This window comes from Crotalus tigris, unplaced genomic scaffold, assembly GCF_016545835.1.
Source record: "Crotalus tigris isolate CLP2741 ecotype Arizona unplaced genomic scaffold, ASM1654583v1 scf7180000019078.1875890, whole genome shotgun sequence".
Taxonomy (NCBI): domain Eukaryota; kingdom Metazoa; phylum Chordata; class Lepidosauria; order Squamata; family Viperidae; genus Crotalus; species Crotalus tigris.
Window position 1 is genome coordinate 778,210 of NW_024097364.1, and position 16,974 is coordinate 795,183.

General features: G+C 38.5%; 1 protein-coding gene across 3 annotated transcripts; it reads right to left on the minus strand.

Annotated features, from left to right (window-relative positions):
• Positions 1-772: 772 nt before the first annotated feature.
• WDR45B (WD repeat domain 45B) lies at positions 773-16,909 on the minus strand. 3 transcript variants are annotated; one of them, XM_039359511.1, is made up of 10 exons: positions 16,633-16,907; positions 13,865-13,939; positions 13,325-13,426; positions 12,583-12,670; positions 12,117-12,211; positions 10,756-10,946; positions 7,783-7,868; positions 7,382-7,483; positions 3,022-3,138; positions 773-2,594 (listed from the first exon to the last, which is right to left on the minus strand). In XM_039359511.1, exons 1-10 carry the CDS (start codon positions 16,697-16,699, stop codon positions 2,501-2,503), a joined length of 1,017 nt encoding a protein of 338 aa, XP_039215445.1. In that variant the 5' UTR covers positions 16,700-16,907; the 3' UTR covers positions 773-2,500. The 3 variants fall into 3 exon arrangements, with proteins under 3 accessions (XP_039215445.1, XP_039215444.1, XP_039215446.1); XM_039359510.1 differs by having other exon boundaries at positions 3,022-3,143; positions 16,633-16,898; XM_039359512.1 differs by lacking the exon at positions 3,022-3,138 and having other exon boundaries at positions 16,633-16,909.
• Positions 16,910-16,974: the final 65 nt, after the last annotated feature.

Consider the following 16,974-nt stretch of genomic DNA (forward strand, 5'->3'; position numbering starts at 1 on the left):
ACTGTGTCTCCTTTATCCAAATTATTTCCATTTAAGCTCAACTCAGAATATATAATCAACATTGATCACAAATGGCAGTTACTCTAAGTTAAGCCAATATAATTTGTTCTAAAAAAAGCCTCGTTTACTTAAAGAGTTGGGACAAGTTACTGTGTGGATTATGAACTAGGCAGAATGACTTGACTATGTATGAACATTGTTGGTCTTAAAATGGCCTGTAGTTGGTCTGGCTCTTAGGCATCCGAGGTCACATAAACAGAAACACTCCTGAAGAGCTTTTACACTTTATATATTGGGGGGGGGGGATTATCTAAATTGGATGTGTAAATTTTAGCAAAAATGTAATTTTAGCAAATGTAATTTGAGAATTTAAATCATGTATTCTTAGTGTGAATCCAAACCTGGCAAACAGATTACACTAGTTACATTGAATTATTTTAATGTTTTATATGAATAAATGAATGTTTGTATTCATGCTTTAAATTTAGAGAACAGAACAACGGCTCTGTCATCTAAATAGCTGTATTTAATGTTTAAAAGCCTTCTCCCATCAATAAGAATTCTGGAATGCAAACAATTCCAAGTACAATGAAAAGCAATCTATAACTCTAGTGATTTAGTCTTGGGTCTCTAAAACAGAGAAGCAAGAGTGGCTGCTTTTCTTTGTATTTCAGTCCCTAGAAGGCAGAGGGTAAACTGGGGAGACCAAGATTGGGAGAGGTTCATTCTCAGTGCCTGTGAAATAGCTCTGATCTTGCTTAGGCCATCCCACTTTTTTTTTTTAAAGAGCTGTAACTGGCTGTGTTTACACCATTTGGTGAGATAGTTGTAGCTAAACCTGGCTTAGCATGCCGTGAATACCCTATCTAGAGATTAAATAAGGTTTATTTACAAACCAGTGCTGATTGCAGTGTGGATGGCAATTGGTAACTTGCAGTTGAACTTCAGACAGCTTTCACTGCAGCACATTAACCCTTGCTTACTTCAAGAACAGTTTTTTTCCCTTTGGAAGCGTAAAACCCAAGTTCATCAACACATTACTTTGATTGTACACAGCATTTCTACTCAGTCCCTTCAAAGTATGAGCAGACTATTACTTTCAAGATGAATTTGCAAATTCATGAAATAAAATCCCCATCTGTAAAAAGTGAGATTTGTCTTTCTTGACTTCTTTCTCTCAATCTTGTAGCAAGGAAGAACTTCGTGTTTTTAATAAAGAATAAGAAAGTGGTTCTTCCTAAAAATTTTGGGAGGTCTGAATCTTGGGTACTAAGTGGGAGCTGGCTATGGATGACGGGACATGAATCTCTCAGGCAATATAACACAAGTCTACAAAAATTATAAGAAAAGTAAAATTAGCATCAGCTTTGCTACCATTAACTGAATACAGTAAATTAGTCACTTTTAATTAAAGAATATTACAAAAGATGTGCAAAATAACTTTCATGATTAAGTACACATTTAAATGCAACATGCAAACCCACATTGGAGTATAGGTTTTAATTAAGTGAAAAGTTTGGATGCTTTGCAGCTGAATGCATTAAGCCTTCAATAAATTTTGAAGCATGTGTGCAAATGAAATTGAAACTGCTGTAAGGTGATACTTTAAAATTAAGTGGTCGCATACATGTATTCCAAGGGTTTTGAAAAATTAGGCATGTCCCTTTATCACCTTATAGTTCTAAAAGGCATCAATTTAGTGTGTTCTGAATACATACGTCTTGGAGGCTATAGAAGCAGAACCTGGCATCTGTTGCCTATCACAGAACTTTATTATTACCCTTTTCTTTCCCAACTTAAGTACCACTACACAAAGGACTAGATTTTAATAGTATGGAATGATTACATTCTAGATGGAGACAACACAGCCTTGTAAGTCCTCTTTGTTGACACTTCTTACCTGGCAGAATCACTGAGTTCACAGTGCTTGATGTTGGTTGCAATAGAATATTTGGCACCTCTGATACATGACATGAATACCTATTCACAGCAATATGGAAACAGACTTGATCTATTTTTCAGTAATTGCAACTCAGAGCAACTTTGCTACAGTTTCTTTCTGGGAATCAGGAGGAAACAATATCTGTAAAGGCAAAAGCTGCTGCTACAAATGACTGGGGTGCCATTTCCAATTAACCTGCCTGCTGAATCTAATCTGAAAAGTCTTCAACTCATCAAAACTCTACTAACTTTTCTTTCCAGCTTTATAAGGTGGCAGGTACTAAGTTTCATGATACTTAACAGGGAGAACCCTCATATAGAAACTTGAAGAGGAAAAGAGCAGCAGCTGCCAAAGTAACACTTACAACCAACTGTGGAGAGCTAACATTATCAGTCCTTTGCCTTGTTCCAATTGTTGGCCAGGTCAGTCCCATCTTGAAGAGTGCCATCAAAATAGTACATCAGAAGTTGTCTCTTCAACAGGAGAAGAATTGGGATGGGGATTCTGATAACTTCCCCCACCAAACCATACTTCCAACAGTCCAGTCAAAGTTTGTCATCAGTCATTTCTAGAAACTGAGCGTAGACATCTCTGGAGCACTCCCCTTTTTGATTGAATAAAAATTTGTAGTAACTGCCATCTGCACAGATTGCTAGAAAAAGAGGGAGACGGAGGCTTTTCAAATCATTACTATGAAAACAATTATAGAAATCACACATTTGCAATGTAAGGTGTGAAGAAGAAGAAGATGTCAGCATTGAGCATCAGCAAACATCAAGTTAAATTCTCAGGGTTATTTATACTGACCTCCATTTTACTGCATGGCTTGCTCTATCCTAACAGCTTGATAATTCATGTAACTTTTTATATTGGACTCTCAGACTTCAAATATGTGTGTGTGTGTGTGTGTGTGTGTGTGTGTGTGTGTGTGTGTGTGTGTGTGTTTTCTCATATATATATATATATATATATATATATATATATATATATATATATATATATATATATATATATATATATATATATAAAATAAATACATATTTATAAATATTTAATATATATTAAATCAGGACCCTTACCTAAGACAGAATTCGGCTCTGTTCCAAAGGCACAGATACAGGGAGAGCCCGAGGGAACTTGAAACTTGGAAAAACTCCATTTGGAACTGAAATATTTGGGCAGGAAACTGGCTGATGCTAAGCTAGGAGATTAAAAAAAAATTCCTTGAGTACCTACTGAAGTCAAGCACAAAAATAAAATAGATGCTAGCAGCTGCTGCTAATTTCAGTTATTTATTGGTTATATAAACTTAATTACCATCCCAACTTTTATGTATAAATAGTGCCAAAGTTGGCTGACAAACAAAGGAAATCACATAATACAGTTAACAATGTACCATCCAGGGTAGGAAACAGTAGTTGCTTTCAGCAAATAAATTAACTTAGTACCAAAATCTTGCCCACTTATGGCAGCCAGGATCATATAGTGATCCAGATGCAAAGGAGAAAAGGTGATTGTCTTTTCTTGGGCTCACATGAGACAAAAAGTTCCTTTTGGTTTCTGGAGATGCTCCTAGGTGCCTATATATGCACCTACATACGTTCTTGAATCAGCTTTTCCCTTCATGGCTGGATTGCTGCAGAGCCCTAGTGGACAACAGCATAACATGCAATAATAAAAATTAAGATATTTCTCCGATTTTCAGAATGGGAGAGGGCTAGAAAGAAGGTTAATAGTGTGAACACGTGTGTGTGTGTGTGAACTTGCACTTGAATCAGAAACCATACTGGTAGTTAGTAATCAGTGAAACTGCTGTAAATGTAGATGCATACGTTTCCTACGACCATCCCTTATCAGCAATCTGGATTTTCTGTTCAAGCCAGGTGTACGATAAACAAGTTCCAGCAATTAAAAGAGAATGTAATGTAGTGTTTTTGAAAATACTGATGTGCTATCATTGATTCCGAAGGAGGATCAAGATCTTACGGAGCCTAAGAATTATAGGCCAATATCATTATTAAATGTAGATTACAAGATTTTTACAAAAAATTTGGCAAATAGATTAATGCAGGTTATGAAGGATTTGATTCACAGTGATCAATCAGGATTCTTAACAGGGCGATACATGAAATATAATGTTAGACAAATTATTAACTTAATTGAGTATTTGGATAAGAACAATCAGATTCCTGTGGCTTTTATATTTTTGGATGCTGAAAAAGCCTTTGATCAATTAGATTGGCAATTCTTATTCTCACTGGTAGAGAAAATGAATGTTGGGGATAATTTTTTACATGCACTTAAAGCTATATATCAGCAACAATCTGCTCAAATTGTTGTTAATGGGGGATTGACTGAGACTTTTAATATTGAAAAAGGGACAAGACAAGGATGTCCATTATCTCCATTGTTATTTGTTTTGACACTGGAGATTTTGTTAATCCAGATTCGAGAATCAACGGTAATCAAGGGCATAAAGATAAGAAAAAATGAGTATAAATTACTGGCTTTTGCGGATGATTTGGTTTTGATTTTGGAATAACCGATTAGAGCGGTTGATTGTCTATTAGAACTTATAACACAGTATGGAAAAGTTTCTGGTTTTAAAGTCAATAACCATAAGACTAAGATATTATCTAAGAATATGTTAGCCAATGACAAGGAAAGTTTGGTTAAAGCCACAGGTTTTCAGATGGTGAAAAAGGTTAAATATCTGGGAGTATATTTAACTGCCTCAAATGGAAAATTGTATAAAAATAATTTTGAATTACTATGGGCAAAAGTGCAAAAGGATTTAAATGACTGGAAAAAACTGCAATTTTCACTGTTGGGGAGAATTTCAGCTGTAAAAATGAATGTTCTACCAAAGTTTCTTTTCTTGTTTCAGATGATACCTATTTTTAAAAAAGATGTAAATTTGGAGGAATGGCAGAAGGGTATCAATAAATTCATTTGGGCTGGGGAAAAAACCAAGGGTTAAGTTTAAGATTTTGCAAGATGCCCGAGAAAGAGGAGGACTTAAAGCATCTAACTTGAAATTATACTATGATGCAGCTGCCTTAACTTGGATAAGAGATTGGCTTATTTTAACAAATAACGATATTCTTGTTCTTGAAGGGTGGGTTTTAATGTATGGTTAGCATGCATATTTAATTTTTAATAAGAAAGTGGACCGGGCTTTCAAATCACATATTTTGAGGAGTGCCTTACTTCGAGTTTGGAAAAAGTATTATTATAGGTTAAACTATAAAATACCTATCTGGGGGATTCCTAGACATGCAATTGAGGAGATTTCTAAGGGGATGAACTTTGATAAAATTTTGTATAAAGAATTATTAACTTGGTCAGGTTCGGATTGGCATTTAAAATCTCTAGATGTATTAAGGCAAGAAAATATTCTACAGTCATGGTTTCAATATTTACGAATAGTGGACAGGTAGACTGTAGATAAGAAAGGAATAACACTAGAAGATGGAAATCTGGTTATTCAGATTAAAGATCAGAGTCAGGCCCATATAAAAAGAATTTACAATGCTTTAATAGAATTAGACTCTGAAACAGAATTGGTTAAAGATTGTATGATTAAATGGGCTCAGAATATCCAGGATCCGATCCCATTGGACTTATGGGAGACAATTTGGATTAGAAATGTTAAATTTACACAAGCTCAAAATTTGAGGGAAAATTTTTATAAAATGTTTTACAGATGGCATTTAGATCCTAAAAAATTATCTTGTATGTATCCAAATTTACAACCCAAATGTTGGAGATGTGGTAATATGGATGCGACATATTTTCATGTTTGGTGGAATTGTAAAAAGGTAAAGGCTTTTTGGATTATGATTTGGTGGAACATTCAAAAGATTTTTAAAAGGAAGATAAAGTTCACCCCTCAATTATTCCTATTGGGTATCTTTGTGGATTTAAATGACAAAGAAACTACTTTAATGTTGAATTTATTAACTGCAGCAAGGTTATTAGTAGGCTCGTATTGGAAGAAGGACTCGTTGCCTACTTTAGAAGAATGGATATTTAAAGTTTCTAACTTTGCAGAAATGGCAAAAATTTCTGCTTATTTGAAGGATCATACACAAGAAAGATATATTATTGTATGGAGAAGATGGATAGATTATATTCAGAAAAAATATGGGACTATAAAGTTTTATTTATTTTATGAGTAAATTTTATAGTAACTGTTGTAGAGATTTGTTTATATGACTTAATTTAAGGGGAGTTAAAGGTTAAGTATGATGTTTTTTTTTCTTTTCTTTTTTTATTATTGTTAACTTTCTTATTAATAACCCTGTACTCTGCTCTGGGAAGCGAGGGGGAGAGGGTTGAGGGTGGGTGGGTGATGATAATATAGTCATGGTAAATGCTTGGGCATTTCCCCTATGCTGCGTTCATGTGTGTGAGAGGGATGAGAAGGGAGGAAGGAGTAGGGAGGAAGTAGGATGGTTAGAGGAGAAGGGGAGGGGAAGAGAGTAGGAGGGGAGGAGAGAAAGAGGAGGGAAGTAGGGAAGGATTAGAGAGGGTGGACGCAGCCTGGGGGGAATGGGCAGGCGGTACCAATGGTTAGGAATTTATTTTAATTGAATTATGAATAAATGGAAAATAAAAACTTTTTAATAATAATAATAAAAAAGAGAGAATGTAATTTCTGGCATCTCCAGAAACAATCATAGGAGTTGCATTAACCTTAACTGTGCAAATGTTATTGGAACAGTAAAATCAAATTCAAAGTTAAGGCTAGCATTGCATACACCAGGGGTGTCAAACTGCTGGCCCGCGGGCCAGTTTTATCATACCACAGCCATGCCCACCCCACTGCCGGCAATGGCAAAAAAGCTCCGATACGTTGCATGACGTCATGTGACATCGCAAGTTTGACATGTCTGGCATACACTCAACTATGAACTGAAATCTTCAAGGGAATGTAATTGAATCAACTGACAAAAAAGAGGAAGCTTTGGGCAGCAAGGAGGATACATGACAACTTGAAGTAGAGATTCAATATGTCAATACGAAAAGAACAAGAGAGGACCTCAAGAATATCAATAAATATAGCAAAAATATCAAGAGGAAAAAGAGCATGTTTTTAAGAATATTGGAGAAATCATAGCATTTACAGCTAAGAGCAAGAGTAATCACACAAATGCTCTAATAAAGGCAAATGAGTTGAAAGGAAGATGAAATATACTTTAACCGTTTGTAAATGAAATATTGATTAATAAATACATTTTCAGAAAAAACAGCGTATGTTCAGGAACAGTTTCCATCAAAAAGTGAGATGTGGAAGGGAGATCTGGAAATGTTTTTAGTATCTTGTAAGCTGCATAAAGGTTTCCCTTCACTGTCATGGCAAATAACCTCTACAAAACTTTCTCAGTCATTTTTAACTAGACATAAGTCCTGCTAGATCCAGTCTCAGCTCCTTACCTTGATTGCTTATTTCTCTTGGGATCCTCTGCTGCAAAAATGTGCACTGTGGCATGGTCACTTGATACGCAGATAAGAGAAGCATCTTGGTTGAAGTTTATACTAATGGAGAGATCAGAAGCAACATATCTCTTTATCTCATGTTTGTCACGGAACAAGTTGCTTTTTAAAGATATCTTACTTCTTACTTAACTGTTGATCTGTTGGAATTGGGCAGCTAGGACAAATTTGAATCAATAAATAATTTTAAATGTTAACAAATCATAAATGAAAATGGCATGATATTTAAATAGGTTACATTCAAAATCACGGGAACCATCCTCTCCATGTGCAGTTAAAAATTCCCCTTCACTCCCACATTCTCTAATTCTCTAGTGATTACTCAGCAAAGCAAAACTTACCAGTATATATTGGCAGCCTGAGATCCTCTGCGCAATTCTTGAATTAGATGCCCAGATGAAGTATCAAATATTCTTATAAGGGTCCCCTTGAAAAACAATAACAATTTTTGAAGTTGTGGAAAACGATACTAAACCAATCGATTCTTCAGTCTTTTTAATTAATTTATTTATTTATGAGACTTATATATCACTTTAAGTGCAAGCACTCTCTAAGTGGTGTACACCAGTAAGCAATGTATATATATATTTACATTGCCCCCAACAATCTGGGTCCTCATTTTACCTACCCTGGAAGGATGGAAGGCTGAGTCAACCTTGAGTCGGTGAGATTTGAACCGCTGATCTGCTGAACACAGTCAGCTAAAGTGGCCTGCAGTACTGCACTCTAACTGCTACGCCACCTCGGCTCTTACATACTCTGCCTGATAGCCATATATTGTCCACAAAATACATCTTGCCTTAATTTCCTTTTACTGCCTTCAGTAAAATGGATGTTGGAACATCAACATCAAGAATGAATTTGCAAACATATCAGAGCTCAAGCCCCATTTCCAAGGAATGTTTAGGGTAAGGGGTGATTTTTGCTTTTGCCTTTAAGGAAAATTGGTGCTGTGTTACTGATCAGAAACTCTCAGAACAGACATCTGTGAACATTCTCCAAGTTTACCCATCACCACAAAATTTAGTGACCAGCTGATCTAGTCAAACTGATCAAAACAGACCGATGTTTAACTTCATTTACCTTTTACATTTATAATGAGTTGCCTGTGAAGATTTCAGTATTATACACAGAGCCCTGATGGCACATTGGTTAAATGCAGTAATGCAGGCAAACTCTACCCACAGCCTGGAATTCAATCTTGAAGCTTTTCACCCTTCTGTAAAATGAGGACCCAAATTGTTGGGGGTAATATGCAAATACGTAATGTTTTACATCAGGCATGTCAAACTCGCGACGTCATGTGATGTCACACAATGTATTGTGACTTTTTCCCCATTGTCGGCAATGGGGTGGGCGCGGTTTCGTCGTGACGCATCCGGCCCGTGGGCCGGCAGTGTAATTTGCCTGCTCTACATTGTAAACTGCCCAGAGAGTGTTGTAAAATGCCACAGGGTGGTATATAAATCTAAATGCAATTTCTATATACAGGGTTCACCTCCATTTTATCTTAACAACTCTGCAAGGTGGTCTTCACTGACAAATACTGACCAAAAGTCATTTAATGAACTTAATGCACAACTGGGAAATTAAATCTTGGTGCCCCTAGATACAATCCAATTCAAAATCCTTAAAATTCTTTTCCAGTTTACCTGTAAACAGACAGTCGTCGGTTAACAACCACTTGTTCAGTGACTGCTCAAAGTTACTATGGCGCTGATCAACTAGTGGTTACAACCGGTCTTCAAAGTTTCAACCATACCAGCAGCCCTGCAGTCACACGATCATAATCCAGGCATTTGGTAACCAGACAGTTGCAGTGTCCCACGGTCACAATTTGCAATCTATCTTTTTGACTTCCCACAAGCAAAGTCAAGGGAAGGTTGCAAGTTGCTTGGGTAAGTCTCACCCACCCATGAACCTCCCCCAGTCCTTTCACGATAGCTGACCACCCACATACCTTCGAGCACCTTTCTCAAGCCTCGCTATGCTTGCACTGCATCTCCGTGATCACTGAGACATCCTACCTGACCACTTGCGCACCCATTCTTCCCCTGAAGCAGCCAGTGCAAGTCCCACTGCACTATTCATGCCTCCCCCATTACTCCCACTCTCCCACCTAGCAGCCGCCATCTCAAGCCCCAGGGCACACATGCTGCAGCTCCTCTCCCTGGCAGCAGCCACCCCAAACACCACAGTGCTGGTGCCACATCTCCCTCACCCCTCACAGAGCCCCACCATCTGGAAGCAACCACTTATCTGCCTGCTGGGACTTGCAAGTTCTTGCCAGCTTCCCCTCTGACTTTGGTTGTTGGAAGCTGGCAGGAAGCTGCGAGCAGGTGCTTGTCTAATGAACAACAATCCTCACTGAACAACGCCAAAGGACCGTGCAGGAAATGTTACATGAATGACACAGATGAAGTTGGCTTTAAAAGTAAAGATTTTCGTAAACCGAAGTATTAAACTGATATAGCCTTACACCTGCATGAGATAAATAATATATTTTGTAAAACAGTGAAGAGTAGATCAAACTGGAGGTTGATAACAGTGGAATCACTTAGACAGACTACCATACACAAAGAATAGACAAAAGCCATTCCAGATCAATTTAACTTAGACCTAACAATGGCTCCTAACTGGAAGTTTGGCACTCTTGTCAATTTACCATAATCCAGAGATCTTAGAGATTGATTTCCCATTTCTCCAATGCTAAAAGTATAAACTGCTGAAGTCTGGGTGACAGCCTGGAATATAAGGGTGGCCCACTGATTGTTCTGACTGGTGGGATCCAGGAAAAGGGCCTTCTCTGCCACTGTACCTGCCCTGTGGAATATCTTGCCCCTCACACCCTCAGCCCCAACCCTCCTGACCTTCCAGAAGAGCCTAAAGACCTGGCCCTGCCAGTTAGGTTGGGGGCCCCAGTGGGAAAGTATCACAGTGGAGGTGGTTGATTAACAATGGATCCCACTTCCTCCCCCCATCCTGCTCCTGCCCTCCCCATTTTTTAATTGGGCCGCAGTGTTCTGGATCTTATATTAACTTATTTATTGATTTTAGTTTATATAGTTTTTATATTTTTATGATTATAAACTATCAGAGTTACCTTGAGATAAGATGGGTAGCCTATAAATGTTAGATAGATAGATAGATAGATAGATAGATAGATAGATAGATAAAGAAAGAAAGAAAGGAAAGAAAGACATCTAAGAATGATACGCAGACTCTTACCAAGACACTATGAAACATTTATATGAACACATTCAAGATGGTGATGTGGCTCTCTAGTTAATCATATAGCAAAACCTTTTGCTTACTTTTTCTGATGCTGTAGCAATTCTTGTTCCCTGCAAATTTAGGGCTATGCAGCTCAAGATTCCTTCATGAGCAGGTATATCTACTGGAGGCTTTTCAGTGTTTGCCAGATCTACTATCTGCACATGTCCAGTATGTGTTCCAGGGAATGCAAGTAAGGAATTATTACTATTTGGACACAGGACACAAAGACCTAAAATAAACAATTGCAAGTATCAAAGAAGAGCTATTTTTACTATGGTATCTCTCAGACCATCCCATCTAAAGAAGTTTTAATGTCCTCAGACTAATAAGCTATTTCACAGAGTAAGCTACACTTTAGGTTCACCGTGGGGTCCTTGGTCCTCTCTTGAGTTTGGGGCTTTCCTTGCAGACGTTTTATTACCAAACCCGGTAACATCATCAATGCACTTGCTACTTCATTTGGTAATGAAATGACTGGAAGGAAATCATCAAGCTGAGGGAATACCAAGGACTCCTCAGTTCAAACCTGAACTATAAATATGTCTTCTATTAGTAATTTTAGGTTTAAGATTAGCAAAAAAATACTTATATATGTATAATATGGCTTGACATTATTATGTAGCCAGAACTTTTAATAACTGTATAATGGTGGTGGATGTAGTCTGGATTTCCAAGAGGGAGGGGCTGCATTCCAGAGGGCAAAGAGGCACTGAAGCATGGAATGTTTGGTTGGGAGAAAAAAGCATTAAGGAGATTCCTCCCTTAATGATCCCCAGAGTATATCTATAGTGATGCAAATAGTTGCTTTATTTGGCAAGATTTCTCTCCAAAGGTGAGGAGCAATAAAGGAAGTTGTTTAAATGTAATTCCATGTGTCTTTGTTGGTTCTTGGGGCCTGGCAGTAACAAAACCTCAGAATTACATTTAATGCCCTATGATAGTGGAACCTTCCCAAACCCCAAGATAAAGATAAATGCCACCTCACATGCAATGGGGATGACATACCTTACTGAACTCAGTAACGGAGCATTTGCTTTCCATTTAGAACAGTGATTCTCAACCTTTCTAATGCCGTGACCCCATCATACAGTTCCCCATGTTGTGGTGACCCCCAAGTGGGTGTGGCCACCAATAAGAGGGAGTAGGACAGCTAGGGAAAAGGGAAAAAAATGGCGGACAGCATGGTTTGGCGACCCCCGTGAAATGGTCATTCGACCCCAAATGGGGTCCCGACCCACAGGTTGAGAACCACTGATTTAGAAAATGCCAAGCTGTCTTAGGAATAGTGAATACATGCCAAATAAGCAACATCAATTGACCCCCCCCCCCAAGCATAATGCCAACAAAACACAAACCAATGGAGACCGTAATGTCTTCTCTGTTAACGGAGACCACATACCTTTAGGGTTGTAGCAAGTTTCAAAGACATGTAACTGGTGAGGATTGTGTGTGAATGTGAAAACTTTAATCATAGAGTCCAAAACTACGACAATTCTGGAAAAGAAAAGGCACTGACATAGATACAGCACTCAGATTGTACCAGAAAGCATTATGCCAACCCTAGAACCAATTTTCTTCCTTTTGCTTTAGCCTATTACAGCAAAGCTTTCAAAATTACTTAAAAGTATATCAGAAGTAGTCATAAAGCAGGAGCTCATGCATCTTTCTGCCAGAGAGGTTCTGTCTGTAAGGTTGAGAATTATTTGTGTTTGCTGAAGCATATCAGTACAGTATTCCTGCCTTTGTTCCATCATATTCAAAACAGTTCAGTATGTTAATAAATAATGAAAACTCACAGTCTTTTCCTTCCTTAAAAATATCTAACTAATGGAACAAATCAAAACGAACTCCTTCTGAGCACTTACCTGTCTCTTCGCAGCTTAACAGCTTTTACTTCTGTGGAAAATTCTATTTCAATAACTGTCTTCTTTTTCAAGTCATCCCAGATCATTACTGCAGAGAAGGAAGTATCTTATTAATTTTAAAACAAGCACCTTCAACACGGACAAACTAGCTCCATTAGGAAGTTAAATCCCAGATCACCTCATTATATAGATAAAACAAAAGATTCATATTCTAAATTGGGACAGATGTTTTTTTAATTCTGGGATATCTCACAAAAATGTTGTTGGACTCCAACTTTCCAACAGAACAGAAACAAATTACAACTTCTATTACTTATAATAACTCTTACAAAACTCAAAATTCCCCAGCCTTGATACCATACATTTCTTTGAGCTTTTCCTACAGTTTTACAGATCCTATTCTTACTTTTTCCATTTTTCCTCTTGTGTCCAATCCATCTCTCTAACCAGATTATGACTTTTTATTGTATTATACTATTAAGAAAAGATGCAATAAATAGCATCTGTTTATTATTTATTTATAAATAAAAATCATAAACAATCATAAATCGGAAGCACAACAGACCAGGGTCTGCTCTAACAAATAACTGCTTTCACTGTAGCCTTTAAAAATGTAAGAATTGCCCTCACATTTTTTAAAACTGTAACTACTCAGGAGAGGAATACAATTTAGTTAGAGCATTGTGGCACTTTTGAGACTGAACCCAAGAGTAAAAATACTATTTAATATTCAATACTATACCTTTATTAGGAGGATACTTTGGCTTTTTCCCTCCACCAACCAAAGCTAAATAATTGCAGCGAAACAACATTTCAACATGGCCGACACCTCCTTCTAGGAATTCTAAGGGGAAGAGCAGGAAGCATGTATAAAATAAAACATTCAATGCAAAATTTTCTAATGTCAGAATATTTGTGTAGAACAAAGGGAGTTTCTCTTCAGACTTAACATTACATTTAAACTTACATGCAGTACTCTACATTTTTGTTTGCCTCATTCTGAGAAAATGTTTGCTCTCTCTTCTAGTGTGCTCAGAGGTTTTTTTTCTGATTATACATTATGGATAACTATTATAAGTCAAGAAGCAATACTTCTATGAATAGTTAATGAGAACTGCCTTCAAGTTTTAAAATTCTCTGACAATCAAATATTTTAAGACTATAATCTTATGCAAAGTTAATTGGGAGCAACATACATTTATTTGGATTTTCTTCAAAATCATAATGCCAGTGAATTATTTAGAACTGAAAAGCAGCAATGTATACCGAGGAACCATCTTACCTTGTTTCTCCTTCTCTTTGAGTGGATCTGCATTAAACACTCTAAATCCATTTTCCATTCCACATGCAAAGCATCCTAAAAAAAAGGATTGCCAAAGTAGGCATAAATGCTGTCTGTTAACAATGGACAAAGAACAAGGTATGCTAAAGCATACTTTGCATGCAGAAAAATATTGGTTTAATACCTGCAATTTTCATAATAAAGCAGCTAGCAAGCAAGATCTCCAGCCGTACCCTGATGAGTATTTCAAACATGGATCTTGTATTCTTTTGAAAGAGCTCTAGTCCAGTGCTGCACTGACAACAGGAAGTAGGACCACCATGGTTATGTATTCTCTCTTTTAATTGAGGAGGCACCATTTTGCCTGTTGCATAGATATTATGGTGATTATAGATATACACAAAATTAGAAATATGTTTTATATGCAACCCAGAAGAAACCATTGGGTTCTGGAGGTACAGGCAAATCCTTTCAGACTGACTGCAATTTAGCAGAACGAAAACAGTTTGGCTGTTTTGATATACATATGACAGAAAATATGGAAGATGCCTTTGACTTTAGGGTATATAAGGCAAGGCTGATGTATGTCACCCTTTCTTAGCAGCCCTACACACATACACATACACACAAGCACATTTCTTTTTCTCCCTTCATTTAATTCCCACTGCCACAGATTCTCAGCACACCTGGCAGGCCCACCTCTCCTTCAATCTTTGCAGGACTTTTCTTTCCTTCCCTCAGCTGTTGCAACAACTGTTTGTGTTCTTTACTGGAATAGTCTCAGTTGCAAGGAAGTAGCTCCTAATACAGATATTACACCAGATTGCCGGTCAGCCTATCTTCTTAGTGTCTTCCTTCCTCTGCTTCTTTTAGCCAACCACGTTCTTGATTTCTTTACCTTCCTAAATCAATCTGCCCAGAACAATCATGTTTTGGTCTACATCAGGACAAAAATAGCCCTGTTTGATTTCATATACAGACCAAACCCATCCAAAACTCTTGTATTTCAGTCAGGTATAGACAACCTGAAATCAGCTCTTCTGTGAATGAAATGGTTTGTACATAGAATACTTTGTAGATCCCTAGTGATTATTGTCATTTTCACAGTAAACAAATCAAAATCAGCTGTAAGACATGTGTTGTCCATGGTTGTTTTTTGACATTTGGTCCTGCTGGCTACTGAGTTCTACTTTTACTGTTACAATCTGTTTTTAAATTTGTCCTCTATGCCACCTTGAATGGTTTGTAGAGTAGGCAGAAATACAAATAAAATAAACAAGCAAACTGAACTCCTTGATCATTCTGCTTCTTTTTGGTACCCCAGCAGTCCTAGTCAAGAAGGAGCTTACTCCTTATCAATCAGTTGCTTTCTCCTACTTCTCCTTCGCTTTCCCTTGAGTTTGTTATCTGCTAGCCAGGCTCTTTGGGACAGGGTTTAATATATTCTTTCAGAAAGTATTATATTAATGTTCAGAAAATTCTGCAGCAAAACTGAGAGAACTCTCTTCTTCCTTACTCCAGATACACCCTTAGTGCCTATTAGTTGAACAACTTGATAAGTGGTGGCTAAACCTGCCATTCAAAGCATGTCTAAAACTCATCTAACTCACGTTAGGGGGAGTTATGATTGTTTTCCATCAGCAGGTGAATCTCAGAGGGAGGACAAACTAAATCTAGGGATCCATCAATCCTTTTAAAACTTGCCCTGCGGTAAATTAAGTACCATTCACTATCTCTGTTAGCGTGGCAAACTAGAGATTGGCCACAGAAGTGACACACTTTAGGCCACCATACTTTTTTGCTGGCTCAAGAATCACTGAATAGTACTTTAACTTGGCCATGAGAAAGAGAGTAGGGCTCTATTCAGGAAGAGCTGCAGGTCAGGATTGGTACCTACTGTATTTACAAAAGAGAACTGTTAAATTACCCTATAGAAAAGAAAAAGTGAGGGTTAAGCCCAGCAAACATGTAACAATGAGTTCCTGTGTGTGTATATATATGTATAGTCTTAAATAGCAAAAGCCAGGCCCTGCCTATGCTACTATTTCTGCCTCATAAAAGCTTATTTATCTTGGGAGGGAAGAAAAGTACATAGAATTTCTGTATCATAAAGAGTGGGATGGGTGCGACTGATTCTTCACCATAAATCTGAACAGTTCCGCTAACCTCTGGCTTTCTTCCTGCTGACTCCTCTACTTAGCACTGGCCTCTGGCAAATGGGGAACTGGCCTCTTGTTCCCAGTAAAACCTCCCAGTCTATTCTCTGTCACCGGACCACAGACTGGTCAACTGCTTTTCAGCCTGGCATGTCTTGCGAGCCCAGAAAACTGGACTGAAAACTGGACAGCAGAGTTTAAATTAAGCACATGTGCCATCCAAACGCTGCCAACAACCGCCCCCAAACAGAAAGAAAGTGGCAGCAGCGGCAAAAGGCAAAAGATCCTTCCCAACAACTGAAAAGGCCGGGCGAGCGCAGTATGTGCCGAAGACCCAGCAGTAGATCCAGAAGGAAATGCTGCACAAATTCTCTGACTTCGCTTCCAACCTCTCGCTACCTCCTCCTAGGAAACTGGGCTAGCAACTGACGCTCTTCCCAGAAACAGCAGAAGCCAAGAACCCGGGGAAAAGGAAACAAGCAGGCCTGCCTTTCCCTGTCCGCAAACGCCTGAAATGGGCAGCGGGCGGGCGGGCAGGCAGGCAAGCAAGCAAGCAGATGATCTCACTCTCACTCACACCCACACACCCACACACCCCCATGAGATCCCTACCGTGGTCCTGGTTGAAGCCGGCAAAGAGCAACCCATTCCCGTGCGGATTAACGGGGAGTAGGTTCATGGCGCCGGACGACGGGAAAGGCCGCGGCCTGGGGAAAGAGGGTCGCTCACACCATCAGCCGAGAGGAGGCGGCGGCGGCACCGATACGATTCCTTCCGGACTAGATCAGGAGCACAGAGCGCATCGAACCGCTCTCCTTGGCTTTGCTGGAGGAATACCAAGCTGTTGAGCAGCGGCGACTTCCCCCAAATCAGTAGTCAGTACTACAGAACTGTAGTCTCTGGCCGATTTACAGTCGCTGCCTGATTGCAGAGCGCATCGATGAAGGAAACCCA

Excerpts from the sequence above, each read along its gene's own strand:
- WDR45B (XM_039359510.1), bottom strand. The coding sequence starts at position 16,699 with ATGAACCTACTCCCCGTTAATCCGCACGGGAATGGGTTGCTCTTTGCC. Across the intron at positions 10,947-12,116 it reads AACTTGCTACAACCCTAAAG|GTCTTTGTGTCCTGTGTCCA; the intron begins GTATGTGGTCTC and ends TGTTTATTTTAG. Across the intron at positions 7,484-7,782 it reads CAGGCTGCCAATATATACTG|TATAAACTTCAACCAAGATG; the intron begins GTAAGTTTTGCT and ends TCTCTCCATTAG.